The 27,456-nt window shown below is 37.7% G+C and overlaps 2 protein-coding genes across 5 annotated transcripts; both read right to left on the bottom strand.

Annotated features, from left to right (window-relative positions):
* Positions 1–1,747: 1,747 nt before the first annotated feature.
* On the bottom strand, positions 1,748–17,734 carry rbm6 (RNA binding motif protein 6). Of its 3 annotated transcripts, none has more exons than XM_014984582.2 (22): positions 17,628–17,734; positions 16,990–17,043; positions 12,892–14,341; positions 12,710–12,799; positions 12,537–12,606; positions 11,673–11,746; positions 7,329–7,403; positions 6,923–7,202; positions 6,562–6,820; positions 6,322–6,391; positions 5,928–6,030; positions 5,777–5,835; positions 5,061–5,181; positions 4,836–4,933; positions 3,925–4,275; positions 3,685–3,834; positions 3,535–3,600; positions 3,069–3,293; positions 2,907–2,981; positions 2,681–2,793; positions 2,519–2,570; positions 1,748–2,430 (listed from the first exon to the last, which is right to left on the bottom strand). In XM_014984582.2, exons 2-22 carry the CDS (start codon positions 17,028–17,030, stop codon positions 2,338–2,340), a joined length of 3,915 nt encoding a protein of 1,304 aa, XP_014840068.2. In that variant the 5' UTR covers positions 17,031–17,043; positions 17,628–17,734; the 3' UTR covers positions 1,748–2,337. The 3 variants fall into 3 exon arrangements, with proteins under 3 accessions (XP_014840068.2, XP_014840071.2, XP_087861800.1); XM_014984585.2 differs by having other exon boundaries at positions 5,928–6,012; XM_088005674.1 differs by lacking the exons at positions 1,748–2,430; positions 2,519–2,570 and having other exon boundaries at positions 2,675–2,793.
* Positions 17,735–19,716: 1,982 nt separating this feature from the next.
* On the bottom strand, positions 19,717–27,031 carry camkva (CaM kinase-like vesicle-associated a). Of its 2 annotated transcripts, XM_088006022.1 has the most exons (11): positions 27,016–27,031; positions 23,003–23,102; positions 22,749–22,880; positions 22,208–22,282; positions 21,985–22,123; positions 21,710–21,830; positions 21,517–21,592; positions 21,295–21,431; positions 21,091–21,169; positions 20,374–20,461; positions 19,717–20,025 (listed from the first exon to the last, which is right to left on the bottom strand). In XM_088006022.1, exons 1-11 carry the CDS (start codon positions 27,029–27,031, stop codon positions 19,717–19,719), a joined length of 1,272 nt encoding a protein of 423 aa, XP_087862148.1. The 2 variants fall into 2 exon arrangements, with proteins under 2 accessions (XP_087862148.1, XP_014840072.1); XM_014984586.2 differs by lacking the exon at positions 27,016–27,031 and having other exon boundaries at positions 23,003–23,541.
* Positions 27,032–27,456: the final 425 nt, after the last annotated feature.

The following is a 27,456-nucleotide window of genomic DNA, read 5'->3' as shown; positions in this document are numbered from 1 at the left end:
TGGACCAACAGTGACCACAAAAAAGCCATATACACAACAGCTTGTATGATTTTTCTTTGGGAGAAACTGCTCAATTTTATGCTACAAGTGTAAATAGACAGGAGACAGTTATACGTTTTTTTTTTTCATCCCTCCAAAACAAAGAAGATGAAAAGTATACCTTAGCTCAAAAGCTCACCCATTAATGAACTCTGGAGGTAAGACGGGGAGATTTTTCACACGATCTGTGATCATGGCTCTTGTCTTGCATACACTGATTAAGGAAATGTAAATTGGAACCTGTACATAAATATGCACACTGCTGGACTATGATGAGCTTAACCTTTATAATGTGACACCAACATATGATCTTTAACACCTTGTGCATACTCTGCAAAACTATTCATTTTCCTTCAAATGTTTCAAATTTTGTAACAGTACCCAACAAACTACAGTATACTTTATTACACTTTTACTTAATAGATGTAAAGTTGTACAAGACTAAAGCACTGTTTTCAATTTTTCTTTACAGTACGCAGGGGGCACTATTGTGTGTTTTCCAGGCACCTAGTGCCATTTTATAGCACAATTAAGAAACTGTTACCTTTAGTTGCTATAAAAATACTTGATATATCAAAAATAATTTCATGCCTTAAAATTGGACACTGTCTCTTTAAGAAGCTCTTGCTCTTTCTGACACTTCAGCATGTCATTGCAACAATGTCCTCTATTAGCCATTTACAACCATTCTGGATTGATAGTTCATACAATCAGCCCAGCAGACACACAACCAGGTGTTTGCTAATTGCTGCTGCCGCTAGTCTGGAGGAGTTGCGTGAGGAATGCTCAGGGGAGGAGTGCTCAGCTGGAGACTGCAGCTCCAGGGAGATAGCTTTGGGTAACCTGGTGTTACCCACTTGTACCATTTGACAGCGAAGGACAAATGGTACACAATAATGAGAAATAAACAGACAAGTTAAACACAAAAGTTAAAAAAAGACACATTAAGACAGTCTCTCAGGATATGCAAAAGGCTTCAGTAAATAAATGTTTTGAGAAGATTCTTAAATTCAGAACAAGAGATTATTCCACAACTCTACAGCAAAATTCCAACCTCCAAGTTTTCACTTGCATTTGGATATTTGAAGTAAGAAGAATGTAAAAATCAATAAAAAAGAAAAAACAAAGTTGTGTCATTCATCCCAGTGCAGCAGATCCAGATTTAGTTTTGTGACTGTGCAAACTCTTATCTTTTGGTTCAGCAGTTTTTGTGATACAAATTTATGTTTTTGACATCATTTCATAAATAAGCAGAACCACAAACAAGTGAGTTAGTTTTCCAACAAGTAAAGAAATGTCCATATGAAATTACTGTAGTTTTTTTTTTTTTTTTTTGCAAAGCCTGAAAATGTAGTTTTGCTGCCTTGTCTTCAGTAACAGGCTCCATGTGTTTGCAATTCACTGGAAAAGAAACATTACTTTAGTCATCCGAAATTTAATTTACATCTGGCACAAGCAAGAATATCAGCAAAGTCCAACATCTATCTCTGCAGCTTGTCCTTAACGACAGCTGCAGTTTTGTGTCCATATTATTACGCTCAGATGAACTGCCAGGACTGAAATCAAACTCACAGACACACACAGGACAAAAGCTGCTCTTCTAAAGAATGTGGACTCAGTTTTTGATGAAATGTCAGAAGGAAGACTGACTGTTACAAAAACATCCATCGCTGAACAGTACAACTAAATGTAACGAATAAAACGTCACTAGTGGGATATTCAAGTTTATTTACCGATAAAATTGTTCAGGAGACAAAATCCTGATCAAAACACATGGTTCAGAAGTATTTTTCTTCAAAGGAAAACATAAATTTTTTGGGGACAATCTGAACAGCTGCATACCATGAAAGATCAAAACAAGAAAGAATGATATTGTGCCACCTAGTGGTAAGCTAATAACTTTACAAACGTACACCAAGAGACACTGATCTTTACAGTTTACTTTACATGAGCACATATAGCAATTTTACCAAATAAAAAATAAATCAGCTTTAAAATAAATCTGTGGCTAGTGTGAAAGTATAAAAAAAAGCAGGCTTCTCAAATATACATGGCACAAAAATCGACATGTATTTTTCTGTACAAAATCCATTGCGGGGGAGATTTTTTTTTTTTTTTCTCGATCGTTTAGATCAGTTTTGTTGAATCGTTTGTTTATTTATCTCAGCGTTTCACATCATAAACTGAGAAATGATGTCCCATAGTAAACACATGCTCATAGAGTCTATGCAATTTCTCCAGCAGAGGTGGTCGTCATCAGCAGTTCACATTTTAAAATGAATGTTTATTCAGAAGAGATCACTCCAGTTCCTTAAACCGCGCAAACATGGCTTTGCGTACTGCCTGCTTGTAGGTGTTGTGATCCCAGGATGGGGACTGGGTTTTTCTTTTCTGTTAGAAAAATGAAAAATAAAAAAATGCAATTTACTAGGTGATTCCTGCAAGATGCATTAAACAAAGAAGAAGAAAAAACACTTACCTGGACGGGTTCAGCCCCTAAACCTGGCCTCTCACTAGCTTTGTTTGTCTCCCTGAAGATGAAAAATACAAGACAAAATTAAAAAAAATAATGAATTATCTAGTTTATTCCCCATATTTTATTTATTTTTTTTTACACTCAGCAATTCCAACTTCAGTCTACCTTGAGCTTCCAGCCCAGCTGCCATGTTGTTGTTGCTGCTGCTGCTGCTGCTGTTGGTGATGCTGTTTCCGTCTTTTCTGCTCTGGCGATCTGGAAGGTTCTCTGGCGCTTAGCTGTGTAGAATAAACAGCATATTTAATAACATTCACTATCATTTAAAAAGTATGAACTAATTACACGACTGCTTCAGTCGCAAAAACCCCTTACTTGACAAATGTATACCAACCTGCTTCTCCTGGTTTTCCAAAGCTTCCAGCTCCTTTTTCGACCTCTTGATCTTGAGGTGAATTTCCATGTTTTGCTGTTTAGGGAACAGGCTGAGTGTTAGAAACTAATCAGGATCTGATCAGACGCCACGACTTTTTACGTATGGAATATGAGTTAGTACTTTATGGAGATCGGAGAGCTGCTGGTGGCGGATTAGAGCGTCTTTGTTGGGGAACTGTCTCCTGCACAGCAGACAGGCCATCTTCTTCCAGTCCGTCAGTCTGTCCTTCTCCTCTGGCTGGCTCTTCGGCGTGCTTTTAGTTGCCTCCTCCTTCTCTTCTTCCACCTCTTCATCGCTTCCAGCTCCGTAGTCTGATGCCAGCAGACCCAACGAGCCCATTGGACGCTAAAACCAAAACAAAATTTAATAAGGCGCAATAGCCACAAGCCGTTTTGTAATGTATATTCATTTTTCACACAGGATTACACCATTTCTGTTTCCTGACTCCGAGTCATAGTTAACTGCTTGAAATATATAACACTAATTATTCTGTACGAGTTTCAATTTTGAATTGAATTACTTAAATTGAAATCTCAGCTATAATGTAATTTATGAGGATGCAGATGTTCAGGAGAGGACGACTTACTTTAGATTTTTCATCTTTCTTGACAGGAGCAAGAGGTTTCTTAAAAAGATCATCAGCACCTGTGATCTACAGGAACAAAAGAATATTAAATGTCGAAGCTACACCTGTAGAACGACATAAATGATGAAAAGCTGAGGATCACGTGCCAACCTTCCGCTCAAAAATAGCAAAGGCAGCATCCGCTGACTTCGACTGCCTCTTCTCGTCATCTATCCCAGACTTCAGGACGGGAGATGGAGAACGCACCGTTTCTTTCTGACGATTCTGGATCTTTGCCCAGCGCTCCATATCTTTCATTATCTGCAAACAGCAACAACAAAAGAGGTATTCCTCGCCTACCTGTCACGCAAAATCCACCTTGATGTGTGATTACATTACAGGGAATGCTACCTTAACAGCAGCGAGACTTCTCGGCTTCTCGTCTTTGCCGTCCTTCTCTTTGTCTTTTTTCGGAGAGTCCTCATCTTCCTTTCTCTCGGGAACGACAGAGAGAGATTGGACGGATCCATCAGAGCCGTCTGCAGAACCAGCAACGGGGGCAGCAGAAGCCTGGGGAGGTGCTGAAGGTTTCTTCATCTCCAATGGAGCGTCCGCAGCCGGGTTGGAGAGAATGGCTCGATCTTCTGCGGTCATGGTGGGAGTTGGGTGGGAACCCGCAGAACTCCCTCCTGGAACTGGGATGTAGGTTTTTGATGTTCCATCCCAGTACAGGTACTCCTGGGTTTGAGCGTTGTAGAAATACTAAACAGAAAATATAGAAAATTAGGGAATTATTTTTGAAAAAAATCCCCCCAAAAAAGCAATATGTAAAAAAAGAAGAGAGATTTTTTTTTTTTTTTCAAAAAACAAAACCTGTGAATTTGTGAAAGAAAGGTCAGGCTTATATATTTATTTTTAATTACAACACATGCTGTGAAAGTGTCCAAGGTAACTTATTAATCATTACAAAAATGTAGAATTGATTTCTTGACAAGCATTGACGAAGCAAAATGTTTTTGTGAGAACGTTTGAACAAGATCTGGCTTTCTCCGTTTCCAGCTCTGGAGGACCGACTGCATCAAGAAAATATTCTAAATGCCACTGAAGACAGACAGCAACATTGCAAAATCTCACTGCAGAGTAAACAATGGGATGTTTTCAATTAGAAGCTTCATCAGCTTCGCAGCAATTAGAAATGCATCAATAACACCTTTCCATGGTTTATTTAAAGCACTGCATATTCCTGACAATGTAAGCTGGTTGGGCTCTTGACCTCAGTGGCGTTAAAGACAGAACTGCACATTTATGTTCTGGATCCTCACCCTTGAGTTTGGATCGTAGTACAGTGTCGTCTCCGGATCGTAGTAGAAGCCTGATGTTGAATCATACAAGTAACTGGACGTGTCTGGAGTTTCAGAACCTGGAGAAAGTTTGAAATTTTACAAACTTTAGAATTTAATTGTAATAATTTACGATCTTAAAGTGGGTTTTAAATTTTTATGAATATCACCAACTTCCAATAGTTCTCGAAATTCATGCTTTCTCACCATAAATGTAAGTCTGTGATCCTTCTGGTGGGGGCTGCATTTCAGCTGAGTCTGTGGGAACATGAAGTCCACCAGTTTGGAGTGCTGGGGCTGCAGAAGTAGTTTTATTATAGTCCATTCCCTGCATAAAAAAAAATGTTCAGTGTCCAAATTTTAGAAAACCAAGCAGACTCTCAAGTTAGATTATCATCAAAAAGCCTTTTTTTTTTACTTCAGTACAATAACAAAAAAGTGAACCTTGAATACATTTCTGTTCATTTTGATGCGCATGGTGTACATCTAATGAAAACCCAAGATTCAGTTTCTTAGATGATTACAATTTTTACATAACACCAGAAACCAAAGTGACAACATGGCCATTAGAGCCAGTTTTGGTGGTGTTGGCAGTGAAGACACATGCAAAATCTTGCCAAAATAATAAAATCCACCTGTTCATAAAGACTGGACTAGATAACAGACATTAAATTAAGACCAGTTGATAGCATGGCTTGCCAAAACTTCAGTGACTATAAAAACGTCCCACTGGAAGCTCGACAACGGTGAGACGTTTTCTCCATGGTTATGGAGGCCGTAACATAACATGTCTGCATTAAAAGTCATTTTTAATTATGTTATGTACACAATTTGGGATATTTGAATTGGAGTACTGAAATAAAACTAAATGAAAATGATAATCGCATTTACTGTAATCCATCTGTTAATAGTTTGATACCTACCAGACTAAGGCTGGGTTCTGACGAAGCAGCAGGATTCATGTCGATAGTCATTAAATCTCCTAGTAGTAAAAATAACATGTTTAGGTATTTCAGTACAAAATCTCGTTCCCAAAAAAAATATATATATAAAATAAATCTGAAGAATAGTCACCTTGCATTGCAACATCTGTTGCAGGAACGCCAACCATAGGAAGCAGTAGAGGATGCAAGTACTGTGGAGGTGGTGGGAACGGCTGCTGTAATAAAACACCAGTCTGCCAGATTCGGTTAGTCAGTTTTTCCAACAAAATCCAAATATTACACACAGATGTCACACAAAGCTGAAACAGTCTGAACAAGTTTCAATTGTCGCTTAATACGGTAAAAATGAAAACAAGGTATTTAAAACTTTGAATGCTGCCTCTGCTGATGTGCTTATCTGCTTGTATTGTGCACTTTAATCAGTTCGACCACTGTTTAAATGTTCTTATTTAACTTTATATAGCACTCAGGTTATGCCTCAGTTGTTGCTTTTTATATGATCTTGTCTCTAACATAAAACTTACTCCTGTCATGGCGTCTTCAGATGGGTGCCCAGCCATTGAAAGGTTTGGTGCATCATAATCTCGTTTCAAACTAAAGCAGAAAAAAAATTCCAAGTCAATTCAATAAAAAAAAAAGATGTATTGATTAAATACATTAATCAAATTAAAACAAAAATTAACAAAAAAGAAGAATCAAGGGAAAGAAATGGATTTTCAACAGAAGATGGGTGAAAAGGGAAGACTTCACTCATGGAGACTCACTTCTGGTTCTTGAGAGGTCTTGCAATTTCAGCATGGACTCTGATCCCATCGATGCACAGCGGCCTGGGTTTGGTGATGAGCTCCACCAGACGCCTCACTTGCTCGTGGGAGTCCATGTCGACAAAGCAGAAGCACTTTGTACCAGGGGGCTTTCCCTTCACCAAACGAACGTTTCTCTCATCCAGATACGCAAATGGATCCAAAGCTTTTAGGATGGTCTCTACTGTGGTGGTGGGTTTCACATTCTTGATTATCATCGCTATAAAAAGCAAACAAAACACAAAACCTTAAGTTAATAGCCCTTTAAAAGAAGGGGAAAAAAAAGCAGAAAGAGATATGGAACAAGGTTAGGTCAACATACTTTTGCTGTCTTTGAATACAGACTTGAGGTGGTCTGACATGTGAAGAGGGTTGCGGTTATGTGATGACTCTCCGGAAAGCTCATTTTGTTCTTGTTGGTGCTGCTGGTCGACCTGCTGCTGCCACGCCTCTGGGGTCAGGTCAGTGTTTCGCTGAAACTGACCGAGAGGCAGCTCCTCTACAGGACCTTTGGCGTTTAGGTTGGTCCTCAGATCGTCTAAAGGCTTGTCTGATGGGGGTAAATGTGAGTCCAGGGTTGGAGGTCCTCTGTGATCTGGTTCCTGTTAGGAGAAATAGACAAAAAAAGACAAAAAGGTAAAAAGATATTGAAATGTTTCTCAGTGGGGAAACAGCTAAGTACTGCCTTCTTAAATAATGAAAATCAATAATCCTGTCATCATACTCACAAGACGACCTCTTTCGCACTCATTTGGCTGGACGTACTTCATAGCAGATGTTCTAGTGCCAACCTTTATGGATCCCTGGAAAACAAACAGGCAATGCAGTTAGAAATCCACCACATCAGTGACCCAGCTATGATGACATCCAGCATGCACTATGGGAGGTTTTATCCATCCCGTATAATGCAGAGAGTAAAACGGCTCAGCAGTTATTGGTGTGGAGCCCAGGTCCGTCGTCTTGCCGCACACTAGCCATTTATCCTCCAGACTATGGTATCTTCAAAGAAGCTAGCATTTCGGACTCTGGCGTTTGGTGATTTTATTCATCATTTACGCGTCTCCTACTCTGCCCATGAGTCAAACAGTTTTGCGATTCATACCATGTCTGTGAAAGCTTCTCACCATTTTTAAAGTTGAAAGAAATATCCTCGGATAGGCCTCAAAAAACGTGCAGAACCTAACGCAGATTCAACTTTATTTGGACCATAAGTTAACAAGTCGAGATGCAATGATCTGGCTTTTTTGGGACAACATCAAAGATTCGACGAATCCGACTTTTTTGTCTGCTTGATCTAATGATAAGCTCTCTGCGTTTTACAGTTATAGTTCAAAGCCTGAAATTTATAACACAAGAAAACTACCGATCTTAATATAACCTTTCTTTAAATTGAGATTCCTTATTTCTTTTTGGGGGAAAAAAATGATACATTAAGCTAGACATCAACCATAACCAAAAGAAGATCCAGAGCATGGCTAAAACAGTGCTGGGCTAAAGATGCTCCAGAACAATTGTAGCCAGGACAGATGTCAGGGTTTCCCCCCGTGTATCATAAGTCTGGCGGGCCATCAGGTTTTACTTGTGCCCCCACCAGGCTAAGCATTGCTTATTTAAGATTTTTTTTTTTTTTAATGTTTGCATTTTTAAGATTTTATAGTCGGTGTTCAGATAATCTTTCAGTAACACATAAGTGATATTTTCAAATTTCCTATCAACTTTAAACATTCTTAGATCAAAAACACAGTGGGCCGCGGGATGAATGATTGCTCTAGCACCCAACCACCGGGCTCAGCGGGTTTTCTGGGGGAAACCTTGGATGTGAAATAGTCCATAAAGGGGGTTCCAATTTTTTTTTAAGTTTATTATTTCTAATCGTTAATAGATATTCAGGAGCTTTAAAAAATACTTTGGAAAATAGTTTTTAACACCAAAAACTAAGTTTGCAGTTGGATGGCAGATGCAAACACAGCTTCACCCGAGAGTCATTTTCACAGCAGATTCTTCAAAAAATGAACAATGTCTTTGTCAACATCTCCTTCCATCTGACCTTACTGCCTCAAAAATAAATCTATAGCCATCTATAAAAGTTTCCTCAAGAACTACCAAAAAATTTCAATTTACACTTAAGAATCGCTAACTGATGACAGTGAGGATGCTGCGTCTGTGGTGCCTTTGAGATCATAGTTCTGTGATAATCACGCATAAACTCCTTTGTAAGAGTCTCATTTTGATTTACCCCATTCAAGTTGATTTGGCAAGAACACAGAACAGCTTTCAGAGCAAGAAGATAGAAGCCACTGGAACCAAAGAGGGCAGAGCTTACCCAGCAGCACCGACACGAGCACATGTATGAAATAAGCGTTACACCAAATAACACCGAGCGAACACGGTCATAATCTTCATGCTGGCCGTCCAAATTCATTCAATGTCTTCCATTCTCAAGAAGCCTTCTGGAGCAGATTCTGCTGATGAATGCATTTTTTCAAATTAAACCAAGAGTCCTCCGGTTGCATTGTTCCTCTTGCGATCTGAATTTGTATGCTGTTGTCATACAAGACATTGTCGCTCGATCGCATCCCCATCATTGAACTTAGAAATTCCTGATTACCTCTAGAGGCAGATAACAGCAGTTGATCAAGCTCAACCTTTAATTTTGCGTAGACATAAATAATCACAAGGTGCGCAGAACACGTTTAGGTTATGCATTGAAGATATGATCCAAGAACAGTTCGGTTCAAGCAATTAGTCTACTTGATCAACATGAAAAACCCGAAAATGGAAGCCAGCTGCAGCCATCAATACAAGTCAGTCCACCAAGTGGCTAATGCCAAGTAGAAGTTGAGTAGAAATAATAATAATAATAAAAAAAAAAAACAATAATCACAAGTATAATTAGAATAAAGGCAATCAAAACTATTATCCAGAAGAGGTACAAAATGCTTGAATCTTAAGACAGAAATTCTGGCTCATCTGCTGAGCATCAAGATAAATTGGACAAAAACACAAAATCAGAAAGTGCTGCAAGCAATCCAAACAAGGACAAAAACAGACTCGCTGTGCTGAAAACCTCGAGTGCAGTTTGAAACAATCGCAAAGCTCAGAAAAGGTGGAACGTCAAAGCATCTGCGTTTAGAAAAGCACACACCTGCACCATACCCGTCAACCACATGAAAACCGCTGCAGAAAAAAAGTTAATGAAATTTATCCCAGTCGACTGAAAACCAAACATAGCCACTTAAGACTTCTCAAGGCGTTTGACATAACCAGCAAAACTAAAATCACATACAAAATCTGGGAAAAGCAAAAACCAAACTAAAGTTAAATATAACCTAAGACACAGTGAACTTCTTGCCCAATGAATATTTCAGACTTCAAATGCCACTTAAGAATTTTAAGCCTTAGCTTTCACAAACGCTTTGCAAGCTTACTAACCAGCCAACTAATGAAACAAAATATAAAACTACTAAAAAAAAAGACACATTGCTGATATTTACTTAAACAAAAAGATTATAGAACAACTTTCTCTTAGTCGGTTTCCATTCAACCTTGTTTAAGAAAACAAAATATTCCCAGAATCTGCCTTAGGTCTTAATTTAGATTATTCACAGAAAAGAAAGGGAGATCAGCTTCACATTAGAGTGCGCTTGGACACATAAAACCAACATCGCAGAATCAGTAAAATGACAACCGCATTCAAGTAGTTCATTGCTTACAACCAAATCTCCCGCTTCAAACATCAATCTGTCAAAGTTTCTATCAGGTGAATATTTAGCATTACTTTCAACACTCTATAGAGCCAAAACAGTGACAAATTACAAAAAAAGAGATAAAATAGAAGAACAGGTCTGAAATGAGCTGTTGCTAGCCTGGCCATTGCCGTTCTACATGATTGTGCACAATTCTCATCTCCCTTCAGTGCCATTTCTGCTCTTTCTCCCATTGAGCTTGATTTCTCTGGTTGAATTTCAACCAGGCCAATTTGTGAACAGATGGCGAAGTTGCAAACAATGACGTTTTTCTTCTGCACTGGTTTAGAATTGCAGCTTGCTTGTAATTTTACCAATGGCAGCGGAGGATGTAAACGAAGCCGTTCAGTCTGTCTTGGCCACACTTCCAAATATTGAATTAAGATTAAAAGCTGCCTCGTTTGGCTCGGCAATTCCCTCTGAACAGTGGGGGATGGTTGCTTAAAGCACAGGCAATTTTCAGTAAGATTCATAGCGTCGAACTGGCACATTTTATACATCGCGGGCAAACCTTAGAGATTGCGTAAAATTTAAAACTTCAACAGAGTCCATGCCTCCAGGAAGAAATTGTTTCTCAATAGCCAAGGGTTCAGACCCTCTGTACGGAGCAAAGCACAGAACAAGGGACGGTTTTTACCAGGTTAGGCTATTGCCGTCATGCTGATGACTTACACCATATGGCTAAACTGAGGAAAAAGGAAAACGTTTAAAAATCCATTAAATCCTAAAATTAGAAAGGTTCACTCTATATTTGTAGATTGAGTATTGTTCAATAACGTGGCTGGGTTTTCCAACATTATCCTACAATAAAGGCACGACGCAACATTATAAAGACTGATGTTCAAGAGAAAAATGCTGCCTCTGAGCACTGCTTAAAACTTGTGACTGATGAGTTTGCGTCTCAAACAAAAACTTTACACAGCAAATTCCTCTTACTTTTGTTATTTAACTTTTAAAAAATAGTGGTAGAATTGAGAAACTGTTATTAAAAATTAATGCAAGTATTACTTAAATCACTAGATGAATGCTGAAGTCTCAGGTGCAATGAATGGGGACTATTTTCTGTTTCATGACAAAATGCTTGTTAGCTAGTGTGCAGCTAAAATATGAGAAGTTAGCTCTGTCAAGCCAGGTCTTTCCTGGAATTACTGAATAACAACTTCAGCAACATGATTTTTGAGGATATATAATGACGACAGCAGGATATTTAGGATTAATATTTTGGATTAAAGCCCCTTCCCAACACCCCAGCTACTGAGTGCCCTCTCAACCCCTTGTAATCCAGATGGGAGAGACAGCCGTCTCAGAGTGACGAGGATGGGCCACCTTGTTGGACTCCATGAAGTGGACTGCATCCTCGAGGTTTAAAAACTCCACATAGGCCATATCGTAGCTGTAACCTGGGGACAGCATTTGAAATACAGATGGGTTTTTGTTAGTCAAGGTCAGAAATAGAAAAATAAGCATTCGTGAAAACATCGAGATCATTGAGAGTGCATTTTCACAGATTAACCGAAACACATACCTTTTTGAGACAACTTTTGTTTGATTTATTTTTTCTGGTTACTAGGCCATTTACTACAGCTTAGATAACCAAGACAAGTCATTGGGTTCAAGATTCCCAAACAACTGGCTGTAAATGTTTGCATGGCGTGAACCAAAGATAGTTCAATGGCATTTGGAAACATCAAGATGGAAATATGAACTTAGGACATCTCCTTCAATAAAAGACTTGGCCTCATGTAGACATTTGTGGCGCAAATATAAATGAAGTTTTACTCTACAGCACTTTTTCTGTTTTACATACTATGAACATGAACCGTGCGATACCGAGACAGTTTTCATTGTTCGTTCGGCAAGATTTGTTTTTCGATAATGGATATTCCTTCTATCCCAGATCTTCTGTGACAACACTTAATATCACTCCAAAAGCTGTCAGTTAGGAAACCCTCTCTTAATCCCCAAATGAGTCATCCTCAGATAACAAAGGTTGGCAGAACAGAATTCCCCCGAAACGTATTTTCACTGAGCGAGTTCACAGACACCACCAACAACGAAAGCAACCAAGAACAAAACAAAAAAAACAAAAAAAAAGGCGAAGTTTCACATTTTGTTTCAGCGAAATATCGAGGGACATATTAGCGATCGACTGCCCCAAACAAATTACAAGAGAAGAACCTTAATTCTTACCTGGCACAACATTTTGGATTTTTATCCCCTGCATCGGTACGCCATCACGGACCGCAAAGGCTCCAAGAATCTAAAAGAAAGAGAGTCCTAGTTGATAACAGCACTCAGCCTCTGCAATTACAATTGCACAAATTTATAATGTTAACTGAAAGTTGTTATTCTTTTAAAATTACCTGATCCACTGAGTCAGTCTTTGGAATACCACTTATGGATATAATATTCGAAACTTTGTCCTTCACTGATGCATTCCTGTAATCTCGATCCTTTCAGAGAATGGTTATGGGATATAAACCAGAACATGAAAATTACAAAAACAACGTCTTCACAATAAATAGAGTCAGAAAAAAACACATACCTGGGAACCAGAATCTGTGAATTTTGATGGTGTAATTGGGTTAGGGTCCTTTACAAATTTATCCGTGGGAGGAAGTTCTTCGTGTTTGTAATCAAACGCCCTTCTTGATGCTGTTCTGTAATCTATGTCCCTGTAGTCCTGATCTTTTGCTTGAATTGTGCTGTTGCTTTGGTAATCCTCTTCCTTCCCCAATGTTTCCCTAAAAGGTATTTGTTCAGGTGGGACATCTTTAATCTCTCTAAAAGGATCACTTGGCTCCTTAATCTCACGTGAAGGTTTATTTTGTTCTTCAAGGTATGGGGCCCTTTCATCATGACTCATTTTATTCTGGATATACTTCGGATCCCTTTCTCTGGGCCATTCTTTATTGTCTCTACTGCAATGACCTGTTAGAGGGTTTGTTTCTGGCATCAGATGATCCTGTGGACCCTTCTTGCCAGGTATTGGTGGGTCCATTGGAGGAAAGTGGTCCCGCTTGTGAAACGGTGGTGGGTCCCTCACATTCACATTGCTGCCGAGACCAACAGGGAAACTAGTATCAGGTCCACCTTTCAAATCTTTTCCCAAAAAAGGATTCTTGTCCTTTTGACGGCTCTTCCACTCTTCGGCTAGAGTCATCTCCTCGCCACTTCGATAATCCATTAGGGGGCTGCCGCTTGCATCGGGGTAATCTCTACATCCAACAGTGTCTCCTGGACCCTTAAACTCTGGCCTCCGACCAAGGACATCTGGGGGCATGTCTAATCTTTCTCTTTCAGCTGGAGGGAACTCACCTGGACCAAATCTTAAAGGAGAACGGTCCCTATCTCTGAAGTCGACAGCTGGTCCAGGCCGATTTCTGAAGTCCATATCAGATTCAAATTTACCTCTTGGGTTGAACGGTGGCCCTTCTCTTCTATCATTATCCATGAGTCTCCTTTCATGTGGCGGTAAGTCCATCTCATAGCGATCAGCATCACCCCCCGGGTGCCTGTCGGGCATGTCCCTAAATCCATCGTCTCGTTCCATTCGATCCATGGGAAAGCCTCTTCTTCCATCAGTATCAGGCCTGTCAAAGCGGTTCATGTCATTATGGAACATTTCTCTGTCCCTCATGTTTGAAAACCTGTTGTGTGGTTCCCATGGAGGCATACCCCTCCCTCCTAAATCCCTGCCTGGCCCACGAAAACCAGGGTTCTCAACAATTTGGTCTCTAATGGAAATTTCAACATGCCTCCTAGGATGGAAGTCTGGCTCGTTCCTGGGCATGAAGAAATCTCTGTTTGGACCTCTTCCTCGCATATCACCTGGGGCCATATCATGACCTCTCATGGGAAAACCATCCATCCTTCGCTGGTCCATAGGTGGAAAATCAAACGGTCTTGGGCCCATATGGCCCATGTTCATGCCATCTCTATAATCAGGCATTGGACGATCTCGACCCCAAAACATCTCTCCACGGTGATCACCACTGAAAGGTAAATAAATATATTAGTGTGCTGATTAATTCAAAACAGACAACTGCTAAGGGTCAACTTGATTTTTTGGTTTCAGTTTCTTTATTTGCCAATTTGCTATCCAATTTTAAACCTCAGCACTGGCATTTTGTCACTGTAAACAAACTGTTTTTACATGTGTGTTTAATTCATATCAGTTTATTTTTTGGTGAAGTTAAGGATTTTGATGAAATACAGTGGTAGAATAAAAATGCTTGTTTAATACATATCTGAATATTATCTGAAAAATCCCTGTTTTAGCAAGTTCATTCTTACACAATAAGACAGATCACAACCCTTGATTAGGGACACAATATACTGTGAATATATTATGAGAAGAAATGTTTTGATGCATATTTGTTAGCCAATACAGTCCAAGTGTCATGAATGCACATTGTGCATGGCAATAAGATATTCAGCTTGTGCAGGGATGAAAATGCTGAAGTAAACAGTGAGTGTGATGAAAATAGAAGAAAAATTAACAACCTTTCAACAAACATTCAGAAACTTGTGGAACTAATTTAAGGCGAAAGTTTGGCTCCTTATAAACAATCTATGTTGAAATCAGAGGTGGCTAACAACCTTTGAAGACTAATAGAAAACAAGCAAAAGCAGAAAAAAAGATGAAGATTTCAGCTTAGTCTACAACAGAAAAGCGAGTTATCAACCGACCTGTTCAGACCTTATATTCATCTATACCAATCGGACTAGAGCTGAATCGAGGAGAGAGTGGCTCAAACTACATTAGACTGATTCTAAGCAAATTATCTAGAGTGTTCTACGGTCTGAAAGCAAACTGTGCAGAGACACTATTAGGACAACTCGCCGATAAAAGCAGAGCAGCACACTCATTACCTGCACATGTCCCAGTTTAGAATAATGCACTGTAGAAACAACATGCTCAAAATTAAGAACAGCTGCAGCAGCTGCTGGGTAATATAAAATAGAGGTCTATCCACAGAAGTATTCAGAAGAAAGCATTTATGACAAAACGTTGAGCAGCAAGGAGGTAAATGAGAAAGCCAACTGCACTGCTGTTGACACCAATTCCTCCGTCATTGCCAGACAAAGCAAAGTGTTGAGTGTTTATGTTCATACATTCAGGGATCAGGCGACGTGTGCAACGAAGTTGAACTGAAACAGGTGACAGCAACTGGTAAGACGTTTGGGTTTTACAGGTGGGAGACTACAGCAAGTAAAAAATGAAAGCAGAGTGGAAACCCAGTGAACAGTAACTTAATTAATGAGATGCAGCTTGTCCACGCTAAGGGAACAATACAAAAAAAAGTTGATTTAATGCACTGATCACTTTAAACACAGACGTATAGGGTTGGTGTCCTGCAACTTTCAGATGTGTCTCTGCTTCAAGGCACCTGAATTAAATAATTAGGTCATAAACAGGACTTGTCTTTATATTGAGGAGCTAATTCAGCCACTGGATTCTGGGTTGTTGCACCAGTGACGCATGTAAAAATGCTGGACAGCACACCCCCTCCACACACCTGCTGACTGTTTAAAAACATTACTGGCTACTAGACCACAATACCTTTTGCCTTATATTAGCACTGACTGGTGAATAAACAAAAATCTAAAATTGTGCTAATCAGTGAATGCACCACTTGCAACTGCTACCATTGATAACACTCTAAGCAACACTCTTTGTTTAAAGGGCATTGAAAAGGAAAACAGCATTTTCCATGACATCTGTGATTCATGAAAAACAGAGTGAGAGTGATATTTTGAGAACATAAGAAGAAGGCTCAACTTACTACATCAATGTTAATCTGCTTTTATCCTTTTGAGCTTTTAGTCTCCTTTATGGAACATCCTGGATTTGGAAATGTTGGCAGCCTTTTGGCCAACTAAATGTTTTGGAACGGATACACATTCTCCATGGAGTACACACAGGGAGCCTGCTGTTTTTACTCATGCTGGCTGCACTAGCCATGTTAATTACTGATGCATATTAAATTACATTTCAAATCACTGTAGATTAAAAAAAGTAATACCCTGTTTTACAGTGCTGCCTTTTCTGCTATGAACTAATGACTGCTCACAGCTGGGAAATCAAGTTCAAAAATGAATCCTGTTCTTTTACCCTATTATATTATAGTTTTTAAAACAAAATCACAATAGACTAATATCTGTTTAATTAAGGCTAAACTTTATAAAAACAAGATCAGAAATCAGCCACACAACATTATAAACTTGTGCATTACAACCAATAAAAACGTCAATTGTCTTTCGGATTGTTACTCCAATCTGATACAAATAGTAGAGCCCGAGATAGTAAAATGATCACAGAGCAAGTCTGAATTATTCTAATGACAGATGAGAACATGGAGAGGAAACAAAAGTGGATTTATTGCAACCGTTTTTTGTCCTTGAAATATTCAATCAACATCAACATTTCCTGCTAATCGTGCTGCCCTAGTTTTGAACAGTCGTGTTAAAACGTGCCAGCTATACTTAAACAAAATGCAATGTAAGAATAGGACCTTACAACTGACTGTTGTTTCTAAACACTACATTAAAAGAGAAATAAAGTACCAGCCGAGCAAGTGCATATTTCTTACTAATAACATAATGTTGCTATAAATGTGTCAAAAAGATGTTTCCTTACCGGAAGGGTGGTCTTCCCCGTGGTCCCGGTCCATCCCACATGTTTACAATTACTCTATATTTAGAAAAATAAATAAATAAATAAATATCAGGATCATTCGAGCTGTACAGGAGGGCGCAACATTGTCCTGTGAAATAGCACCCCCAATAAATAATCATAAACCAGGTTACTCTTTAAACAACTGACTTTATAAGTGTAACTTATTTTATTTTAGCAGCACTATTATTCAATGGCACGATGTAGACTCATTGAAGATGGTTGCAACAACGTCAGCTAAGTGACAGCAATGTCTGGGGGAGTGACTGTTAGTAATGGTGGCCGGCTAACTGTAGCTTCCACAACAAGGCCCAATACATCTTCGCAAAAAAACACGAGCAGAAAACTCATAAATTACAGCACTGCACCAGGATTCAGAGAAATTGCGGAGCAATCGTGGTAACACGGATGCGACTTAACTCTAAAAACCTGATTTTGACGTGAACTCAAAGAAAGAAACAAGTCATCCGGTGACGCTTTGAGCTATCATGACAAGCTAACGCTCAACAAAGAGTTCCTCTGCGTTTAATCTTACCTAAACAGTCTCTATCACAGGGATTAGACTTAAACATTGCTAATAATATTTCATCTAGAAGACCCACCTTGGCTGTTCTTAGGGCTTAGTTTTTAATTAGAAATATTTTCAACGAGTTTCTCGTTGAAAGAACTAAAACAAAAATGGAGACGATGACGCTTCTTCTACGTTGATATTTAATGATTCCCAGCTAATCCTCTTAACAGCGTCACCCACTGGACTGGAGGGTGTAAGATAAAATGTGTTTTATTTTTGTTTTCAAACGACTTATTTATTCACGATTAACTATTTGGAAAATATTCAGATTTGATTAATCTAATAAGTTCAAGTATCTGATTTTAGCTTTAGTGAAACCAATCACTTTTGTGTGTAAATGGGATCTATGCTCAGCTAAACTCAAACATTGTTTTTTCTTCACTTCTACTTCATTTTTTCCCCTCTGGTGTTGCTATTCAAATCCTGGTGCATAACAGATGTTTCAAAATTGCAAAAATAAAACAGATATGAGTAGTTTAAACAATAAAACTCTGTTTTATGCCAGCGCAAGCCTCGTGCATAGGAAAGCATCAATTAATTTGTTCAAAAGTCCAAGTCTTTTATAAATGGCTTTAATGATCAAATTTGGCACTCTATGTGATTCTAAATATGACTGTTTTTACTCAGATGATATAGATCATGCCAAATCTCCAACAGAGCTGTCCCCCCTTTTTTTTTTTTGAACACTATTCAATTATTCAATACCTTAAACTCTACTGAACAGTTTAAGTTGCACATCTGGTATAATCTGTATATATTTTAAGCTTTCTAAGAGCAAACTCCTGATAAAATGCAGTTCTTTAACGGATTGCAGTCTTTAGGCCTCTCTTCCAAACTTGTACACTTAGGATCAGACGTTTTTAACCTATAGCCAAAAAAGCTTTTGCGGTGGCGACTCTACCACTAGCATGATTTGCCTGTACAAATCATGCTAGTTCCATCATTAACTATGTTTCAACTTTGTTTAAAAACAAATGCTTTATATTTCATAAATATGTATGAAAACTCTTTTTCTATCTCTTTCTCAGGTAGTAGGTTGGTATTATGGCCCTAATGTTGGTTGGCATAAACATATTCAGTGAGATGTAATACACAAATAACATGCATTCTCAACTATATATGGCATGTTGGCTTTACAATAAAATCTTTATTTAGTAATTACAGGTTACAACACAGCAACAGCGAAAACATCACAGCACACAGAACATTCTAAATACTTTTTTGTTTGTAATAAATCAAGCAATGAAAGAGGACAAAATACAAGGCCCAAAACAGAAGTCAATGAAACATTTTGAATATTTTAGTTATTTAAAAAGCATTTTAAATCAAGTCTAGAAACATGACTGCAACAAATGATAAGGCACTTCAACTTAAAAATGTGCATTCTTGCTGCCTTAAAATTTTAAGTTGTTTGACATACTGCACTAAATGTGTAGATATCTAGTCGTTAAATTCGTTTTTTCAGCTATATAGTCTTTCAATAAAAAAAAAATACTTCTTATAATATCTATGTTTTACAGTTTTAAATGTTATTTTCTTATATCGACTTATCCTACAGTTTGGATGATGCACATCTAAGGATGGTCACCTTGTCTGATTTGTTTTAGGAACAGATTTCACTCAAATATGTTCAACAAGTACAGTGTTATTTGCTTACTTTGAAAACAATTGTAGTCAAATTAATTGTGATCAAATGACCAAATATTTCAACTTATAATTTTAAGTCACAAGATAAAAACTCAGGCTTGTAAGTTCTAAAGCTAAAAAGTAGCAATTGTTGTGACAAATACATGTATGTACAATGAGCCTGTGAAATTCACTTAATTACACAATGAACAATGAATTACCTGAATATATTATACAGTTCTCAAAGGAGGGGAAACAATAAAAGAGCTACTTTGCAACGATCATTTTAAGAGACCTACACACAAAATAACAAAAGGAAAAAGGAAGGTAGAGAACACTAATAATCAACCAGTACAAAAGGCAAAAGATGAAACGTTTGCAAACTGTGATTGTCGAACAGCACAGACACATACTCATGATGCCAGATGTTTTAGTTTTACATGTGCTTGTAAGGCCCACATCTTATCATGGATCCCCCGTGCGTATTGATTGGCTTAGTCTCCTTTTCTCTGTGGCACCATTTGCGGAGCCTCACCGTTGCACCGTGACTGTTGCTCCTCCTGCTGCACTGCAGGTTGCAAGGATTGTGCAGGGTTGGTTGCAGTCTGTGTGTCAGAGGCCTTTTCTTTAAGAGCAGCTTTAAGGGTGGCTGCCATGCTGAGGCCACCACCGGCTGGAGGAGCAGGACCACCTCCAGGTGCGTTGGCGTCGGCTGCTGCCCCTGCTGCCCCTCCTGCGGGCCCCGAGTCACTCTGATCAGGCCCTCGAAGGCGTTTCATCAGGGTAGTTACCCTTACAGCTTTCTGTAAGACAAATATTTCACCATAAAACTTACAAAATTTCATTCAAGTCTGCAATGCATATGTGTTTTTCATGAAGTAATTCTCAAATATGACAATTGTGCAAATGCGTGCAGGAGGTGCAGCATTAAATAACTCCAAGGCTGACCTAAACACTGTGGGTGAGATATTAGACAATTTAAATTACATATTATAGGATAGGATACTCCATTAAATCTGCAGTTCTCTATTAGGAAATGTTCTCACGTTGATGTCCTAAGTAAGTATCTGTCTCTAAAAATGAATATGAATGAACAGAAAAAAGAAATGTTGTCTGATGTTAATATTTATTATGTATGTCAGCGATTCTACCTTCCACTTTGCTTTGGCAAAGTTCTTCTCGATTTGGGCACAAACTCCATCTTTGATGTTCTTGTCGGAGGCCGCATTTCCAGAAATCCTAAAATAGTAAACAAAAGGACAACAATTTTCAGCATTAGCAGTACTTAAAAAAGCTTCATAATTCAAACTGTTACAGCTGGGACTTGCAGAAATTCACATGCAGAAAAGTCGAGAACCTGGTAAGCATCTTCAAGAATAAACAGAATGATCTGGAAGTGGTTTGCTGCACTTTAAGAACAATGATTTCTATGTCAACAGTTTTTATTTCCAAAGAGTGGCAACATTACAAACCAGGACCAGAGGGCATCAGTGGAAAACTCACATTTGGAGTTGGTCAAAGGACACAGAGGACACCTTGTATTAAACCAGCAGGGCTTCCATCGCAAAGGAAAATGCAATCCGTTTCAATCAACCAAGACAGACCGTTTCAAGCGAGAATGGTTGTATTGTGCATCAGGCATTTAAATAGGGCCATGGCATTTTTGTCTGCACCTCAACAGATGTATAAAATTTTCATGTGATGACATGAGATGTGACCACCATTTACATGTCATGGAGCCCAATTTAAACCTTAAATCATTTACATCTTCTACATGAGTACAAAACTGAATATTTTTCATGCTTCACATTGTTGTTTTTTTTTTTTAAACTATAAAAAGCTGTGTTTGACTTATTTCCTTTTTTTACCATTCATGGGCTATAGCTTCCTGTGCAGTCAATCGCTGGTCTTGGTCGACATCCATCAAAGATGCTACCAAGGTTTTGGCTGTAAAACACACAAAAAACACAAGAAAATAAGGTTTCTATTTGATTTGTATTACTAAAACTCAGTCTTTTGATATGTTGTGATACCGAGACTGAAATAACTTAGAATATGACTATATATATTACCAGAATCAGAAATGTCATCCCAGTAGGGAGAATCAAATTCATAGTCCCCAGACAAAATCTTTAGAAAGAGGTTCTTGTCACGGCTATCTGGGTCTTCTTCATCAGAATCGTCATAGAAAGGAGGGTTCCCTGATAAACTTTGAAGAAATGCATAGCATAAATTTTAGAAGGAAATCAGATAATGAATTTAATGCACTTACAAGTACATAATTTAGCACTTACAGTATATACATGATGACGCCGATGGCCCAGCAGTCCACTGGTCGACCGTATCTCTGTCTTCCAACCACTTCAGGTGCTGCAGTTGGAGCAAAGATAACGTCTCATACTTATTTTATTCTCTTTTTTTTAAATGTCATGATTTGTTTTGTTTAAATTACTGCTATATATTCAGATCAGATGACATGCCACTCACCAAGATATTCTGGAGTCCCACACGGGTCTTTAATTAGTCCATTTTCCAGTTTTGCCAGCTGAAAGTCGCTGATAACAATTTTGGAGTGCTTCAAACGGTTATAGTACACCAAATTCTCCAGCTGCATTAACAGAGGATAACCAAGCAACAAAGGATTCATTGTAGTTCATTGATCTGTGCTGGTTGTTATGATGCTCATCCTACACAGAGAACTTTTCATCTGCTGGGGGGTGAAATGCTTCCCTATGTTCACTAGGTGTCAGTAGTAAACCTACCTTCAGGTTTCTGTGGACAATCTTCAGAGAGTGCAGGTAAGCGACGGCCTCCAGAACCTGCCTCATTACATTGCTGGTGTCCCTTTCTGAATAGTAGCCTTGATCCAAAATCCAATCAAAGACCTCCCTTCCTGTAGCACTGATGAGATGACAGGCCTGCGTTAAAAAGCATTGGATTGCGTCGTGTTGTTTAATAATGAAAGGCCCCCCACAAAAAACTCACAGCTCCAGAAAAATGAAGTACTCTTTCTTAGTTTCAAATGCATCAACCAGCTGGAGGATGTTGTGATGTTTTACCCTTTAAATAAAAGAATAGAGTTAGGAGTGGAGTTCACCGAGTGATGTAACAAGACAACCACAATACAAGCTACAATTTACTGTTAAGGTAACTAGTTAAATACAAGGCCTGCTGGAAATCAGAGAATAACCTGCTGCCATCTAGAGCAGCTGTATTCATGTCATTACTGATTTCCAGATGCTAGATCTTATTCATTGTTCTTTATTCAGCTGTAGTGATATAAATAAATGTATTTATCAGTTGATATTTAACGTTTTTCAATTAACTTAGGTCTGATTTATGAATACAGTAAAAACCAGATATGTAAATTGACCAACAGAATATAAAGTTAGATATTTTTAGTGAATTTTATTTGGACTTTTGTCCATCGTCTGTCTTCCACAGCATATCTGTGATGGCGTGTGTCTCGATGCATATGCTTTAGCTGAGGTTAGATTGGATAAGCTTTGTGTTAGTGCTCACTTACATCTTCAAGATCATTATCTCATTCTTTGCAGCTTTCCTCACTTTCCTTCCATCCTTTTTGTTAAACTTTTTACATGTATACATTTTCAAGGTATTCCTGTCCTTTGCTCGGAATATCTCACAAAATTCCTCCCTGTAAAAAAAAAAAAAGAAAAAAAAAAGACAACAGTGCAACCATTTGGCGAATTTTGAGTTGAATCATCACAGGACAACAAATATGTGAGAATTTAGAACCCCCAAAAAACATGTACTCACGACTTAACAACTTGTCCGAGGTCATATTTGTCAGTCACCTCCGTGGGACTGTTGTAATCCTTCTTCTCTCCGAGTGTGAGACAACCAAACGGCATGGCAGCTTGTGCCCTTCAGCCAAGGAGAGTCCTGCCACAGCGCAACACCTCAAGATTACAGTGCAAAATAAAGTTTAATTTCAACAAACCTCTTCACAGAAAGGTCTGCAGTAATCTACTGTAATAATGTGTTAATGACTGTAGGAAAACAAAGCAAGAAATGAATGCACAACGATGCACTTCAGACAAAAAAAAGAAAAAAAAATCAGTCTAAATTAATATATGTAGGGAATACTTTGTGGTTTTAATAGTTTTTCTTTCATAGTTTTGCATCTGAGAATACTGCAGGTGAGCATAATTGGGCATGCATAGGTAATAATTTCACATTACAACTGGGGCTACAAAACATAACAATGACTTATTTCAATAATGTAGCTTTCTGCAGTGAGCTTCAGCTTGTTTCTCTCAGGTTCTGTGGCGAGTCAATGCTGTACTGCAGCAGGAGCTGCCACAGCATTCATTCATCTCCTTTATAACAAATAAACTAAAACTGAAATAAAAGTATTATCTTTATATATATATATATATATATATATATATATATATATATATATATATATATATATATATATATATATATATATATATATTCATGAAAGATTTATCTAACGTACTGTTATACGTTTACAACAAAATTATTTAATATCTGAGATGTGTATAAAACTTAACATAAGCAAAAATGTTTCTTTTATTTATTCATATTAAGTATGATTTAAATTATTCATACCACTGGCAGTTTTAGATTTAAAATCATTTTCCTTCATCTAAAAGATTTCTTTCTGATAGAGAATAAGAGAGGCATATCTCAAAACATGATAACACAATGTAAAAGGATATCAAGTTTGAAAAACAAACTGGTATTCAGAAAATGAAAGTTCATTGATAATCATTTCAAAAAGCTTCCTTAGAATTAAAGAAAAAACTATTTCTCATATTTCTGATCTTTTTGTATGTTGTCACTTTGACAATGCACCTTTGAGGATGAGCTAAAGATGATCCTAATCTTTAGCTCCCTCTATAGATCATCTGTCTGTTTTTGTTGGACCTCTGGCCAGGCCTCATGTTTACAGTCAGAACAAACATACTGGTAAAATCAAAAGATAGCAAACTAAATATGCCTTTCATAGCAATGTTCATATACAAAAACAACAAAAAACGTGTATGTTATTTCCACATAAAAAGTTCCAAGACGTAATGCATTTGAGGAAAAATACTAAACTAAATTAAATGTTTTTTCTTTCACTACTAATTTCTAAAAATCTATAACAAATGACCAAATCAAAGCTTAGGACACGATCACAGTCAGAAGTAATATGATGCAAAATGGCCTCGCTAGAATAACAACTGCTCTGTTACTATCAAAGCAACTTGCTTGTTTAAGGAAATTATTTCACAACATACCGTAAACAAAACACTTCATGTTTCTCAATTATATCTCATATTTTCACATTTCAAGAGCTATCAAAGATCACAGCTGAAACCTCTCTCGTGCACAGATCTAAAAATGAAGAGGAGATTCTAATCACATGAAAGTTAATAAATATTTGGACATAATATGGAGTGACAGTGGCACCGCTAAAACTGGACATTTGTCCAAAATTGATAAAAAGACAAGACAGTAATTGGTAAATGGAGAGCAGCACAGTGGCAACAGCAACACTGAAGTAGTCCTGTCTGAGTTTTACAGTGTGATATGATGCACATGAAATGCAGTGGGAATTTGTGTAGCATTTTCTTGACTGATACCTTCATGCAAAATTATTTCTATCCTTCTGTACATTTTGCAAGCAATACCTTTACCACAAGAGAAAGTGAACATCTATTTCAAATTTATTAAATTCTCAATAATTGGTGGTCAGTATGACCTCAAAAAGTCTGAAAGCTGAACATGTTGTTTAAATTAGCTGTTATTTTAAACAAACACACACCAGGTATTTAGTTACGATTTTATCATCTCACTTTTATAGCTAAGTCCAATTTAAAGTGAAATCATGATTTTTATTCCAGAGTGACTGATGTTGCTGTAGTTGCAATTCAGAAATGCTACAAAGTTCCAGAGCTACCAAATAAACATTACTACTCACATGGATGACTTGTAAATGGCTTATTTTTTTTGGCAGGCCTTACAATAAAAGTGGAAGCTTGTGCAGAAGAGTGGGAGTACAAAGATTCTGACTGTCTGCAGCCTCAGTCAAGACAAGAGGCAAATATTTCTCACGGCTATTGTGTCCGGAAGCTTTAAACAAAGAAACTAGAACATGAACGTGACCTGAAAATACAAAACTGGAAGCACATCTTAAAAGATAGCCTGTCCTTCTTTTAATCTTTAAATACATTTCACCTTAGGGCAAAGGGCAAAACGTTTCTTTAATTTAAAGTAAATTTTGTAGTTACTGTTTTCACATTTTTGATGTAGTGGCGAAAAAAAAGATCCAAAATGTCACTTGATCGATGACAGAAAAATCAACATGTCCTGCTTCATCTAGAACACGGAGTATATACTTCTACTATGTTAGCATGTGGTTATTAATTAAGATTTCTAAATACAAATACTTTAAACTAGAAACTAAACTTTAAAGTCTCGTTCTGATCATGAACTTTTGGACCTTTAATTTGATGAAGCAGACATTAGTTTTAGAATTAACAGTTCTTGGAGGCAAATTAAACTATTTTTGTTATTTCTCTTAAGCCACAGAAGCAACATTAGCAGATATGATGAAGTGAACAAAGAGACAAGACATCTCTAGAAAAAAACAAAAACATATGGTTAGTATGACTATGTCTATACAATGTTTTGTTTAGTGAGTCATGCTTCAGGTTTTGAAAGGCCGCGAACCGAAGCATCCTTTAAGGGATTTATTGTAAGATAACACAGTTTCACTCGAAGTTATGATCACATTCTAAAATTATTCCATAGAGTCGATACAAATATACATAAATTATCACATCTTTTCATTTATTTATTTATTGCTGACTTCATAACAGAGTATCACCCTTAAAAATATCTAATTGTCCCCTGTTGTGATATCTGTTTGTGCAATTCATATAACTTTGAAGGACTCATAAATATTACCTAAATAATTTAAAAGAGCCTAGCTTTGTTGCCATCCTTTTGTAGACAGTAAACCTTCGTACGTGTGGTAAAAGTAAAGTCTGGGTAATTATTTTTAGGACACAAGCTACTGTGAAGAAGATTAAATCAAACAGTTTATGTCTCCACCGCTGCTCTCTGGTTACTATATGTAATAAAAAGTAAAAACACTTATTATTTAAATCATGTTTATGAACAGTTAGGGGTCCAGTTGGAGTAGCCTAAGGGCTTTTGTTTCTTCTATCCCATTAGTTTTCCATTCTCAAATCCAATAGTGTTTGCTCAAGGCTAGTTTTATTCCAGACATACGAACAAATAGCAGAGGACTGAGAAGTACTAATACGAAGAGCCCATCTCTCATTGCAGAGCTCTACCTCTCACATTTTTTTATTCTTCGATCTTCTCATTCAAAATGCAAGACACTTCAGTATAGCCTGTTTTTGTCCTAAAGGAGGGAACTCTGAGTTCTGTATTAGACTGCAGCTGAAGCACAGGTTTAAGAGATTTATGACCAAATTTCAATAACTATATGTCTTGCTTTCAGAAATACTACTGAAAGCAAGACAGATGTGGAGAGCTACATCTGAAACACAATATATGCAAAAATACAGACAGTTTTTCTTTTTCTTGTAAATAAAACACCTAAAAATCAGAACAAAGTTCAGCCAGACTCTGAGAAAACAACTTTAATATCACATCTAATGGGCCTTTTTGGAAGATTTGAACTACCTCCGTCTTTTACCTCTCCGTATCACCCAAAAACTGCCTCAGAGACAGACAATAGTCCAAGCAGCGAGCCGAATTAAAGCCCAGCGCTGCTGTGAGACCATTTATTGCAATCATCAGACGCTCACTGAATCACAGCTCCTCACACCTTTTCCCGGAAGCTTGACTCAGTCAGTATCACTGCGCAGCAAACACCACACGGCACAGAAAAGTCAGGCAGGATTTTCTGAACATTTTGTCTTTTTTCTCATAAAAGCAATTTTGGAGATTAAAGGCTGTTCTACATAAAAGGACACAAAGAAGCCGACTGCTGCTGAATCAGAGTTATTTTATCTTCAACTTTTCAGAGATCTGAATGATAAAGTCTTCTTTAATGGGAGCATCAATGCTGCTTCAAATTAATACCGCTCATCATTGAGAGAGCTCAAATGTGAACACTAATTGGAGTTAATGAAAACAGTAGAGTCACTCTTTTGGATTTGTAGATTGTATTGTTTCACTTTTGACTTTTTAAGAAACATCCTGATCTTTTAAGTTTCTCT

The sequence above is a fragment of the Poecilia mexicana genome, unplaced genomic scaffold, assembly GCF_051168715.1.
Source record: "Poecilia mexicana isolate PSO_F unplaced genomic scaffold, ASM5116871v1 scaffold_5, whole genome shotgun sequence".
Taxonomy (NCBI): Eukaryota; Metazoa; Chordata; class Actinopteri; order Cyprinodontiformes; family Poeciliidae; genus Poecilia; species Poecilia mexicana.
Note: the sequence above shows the minus strand (reverse complement) of the source record. Positions and strands in the feature narration are given on the sequence as shown.

Bases quoted from the DNA above. Each gene is read 5' to 3' on its own strand.
- camkva (XM_088006022.1), bottom strand. The intron at 22,881-23,002 runs GTGAGTACATGT...TTTTTTTTACAG, and splicing joins CTCGGACAAGTTGTTAAGTC to GGAGGAATTTTGTGAGATAT. The intron at 21,593-21,709 runs GTGAGTGGCATG...CTCCAACTGCAG, and splicing joins TGGGACTCCAGAATATCTTG to CACCTGAAGTGGTTGGAAGA.
- rbm6 (XM_014984582.2), bottom strand. From the start codon at position 17,030: ATGTGGGATGGACCGGGACCACGGGGAAGACCACCCTTCCG. The intron at 4,934-5,060 runs GTGAGAAAGCAT...AACTTTCTCCAG, and splicing joins ATCACAGACTTACATTTATG to GTTCTGAAACTCCAGACACG. The intron at 2,571-2,680 runs GTAGACTGAAGT...TTTCATCTTCAG, and splicing joins AGCTGGGCTGGAAGCTCAAG to GGAGACAAACAAAGCTAGTG.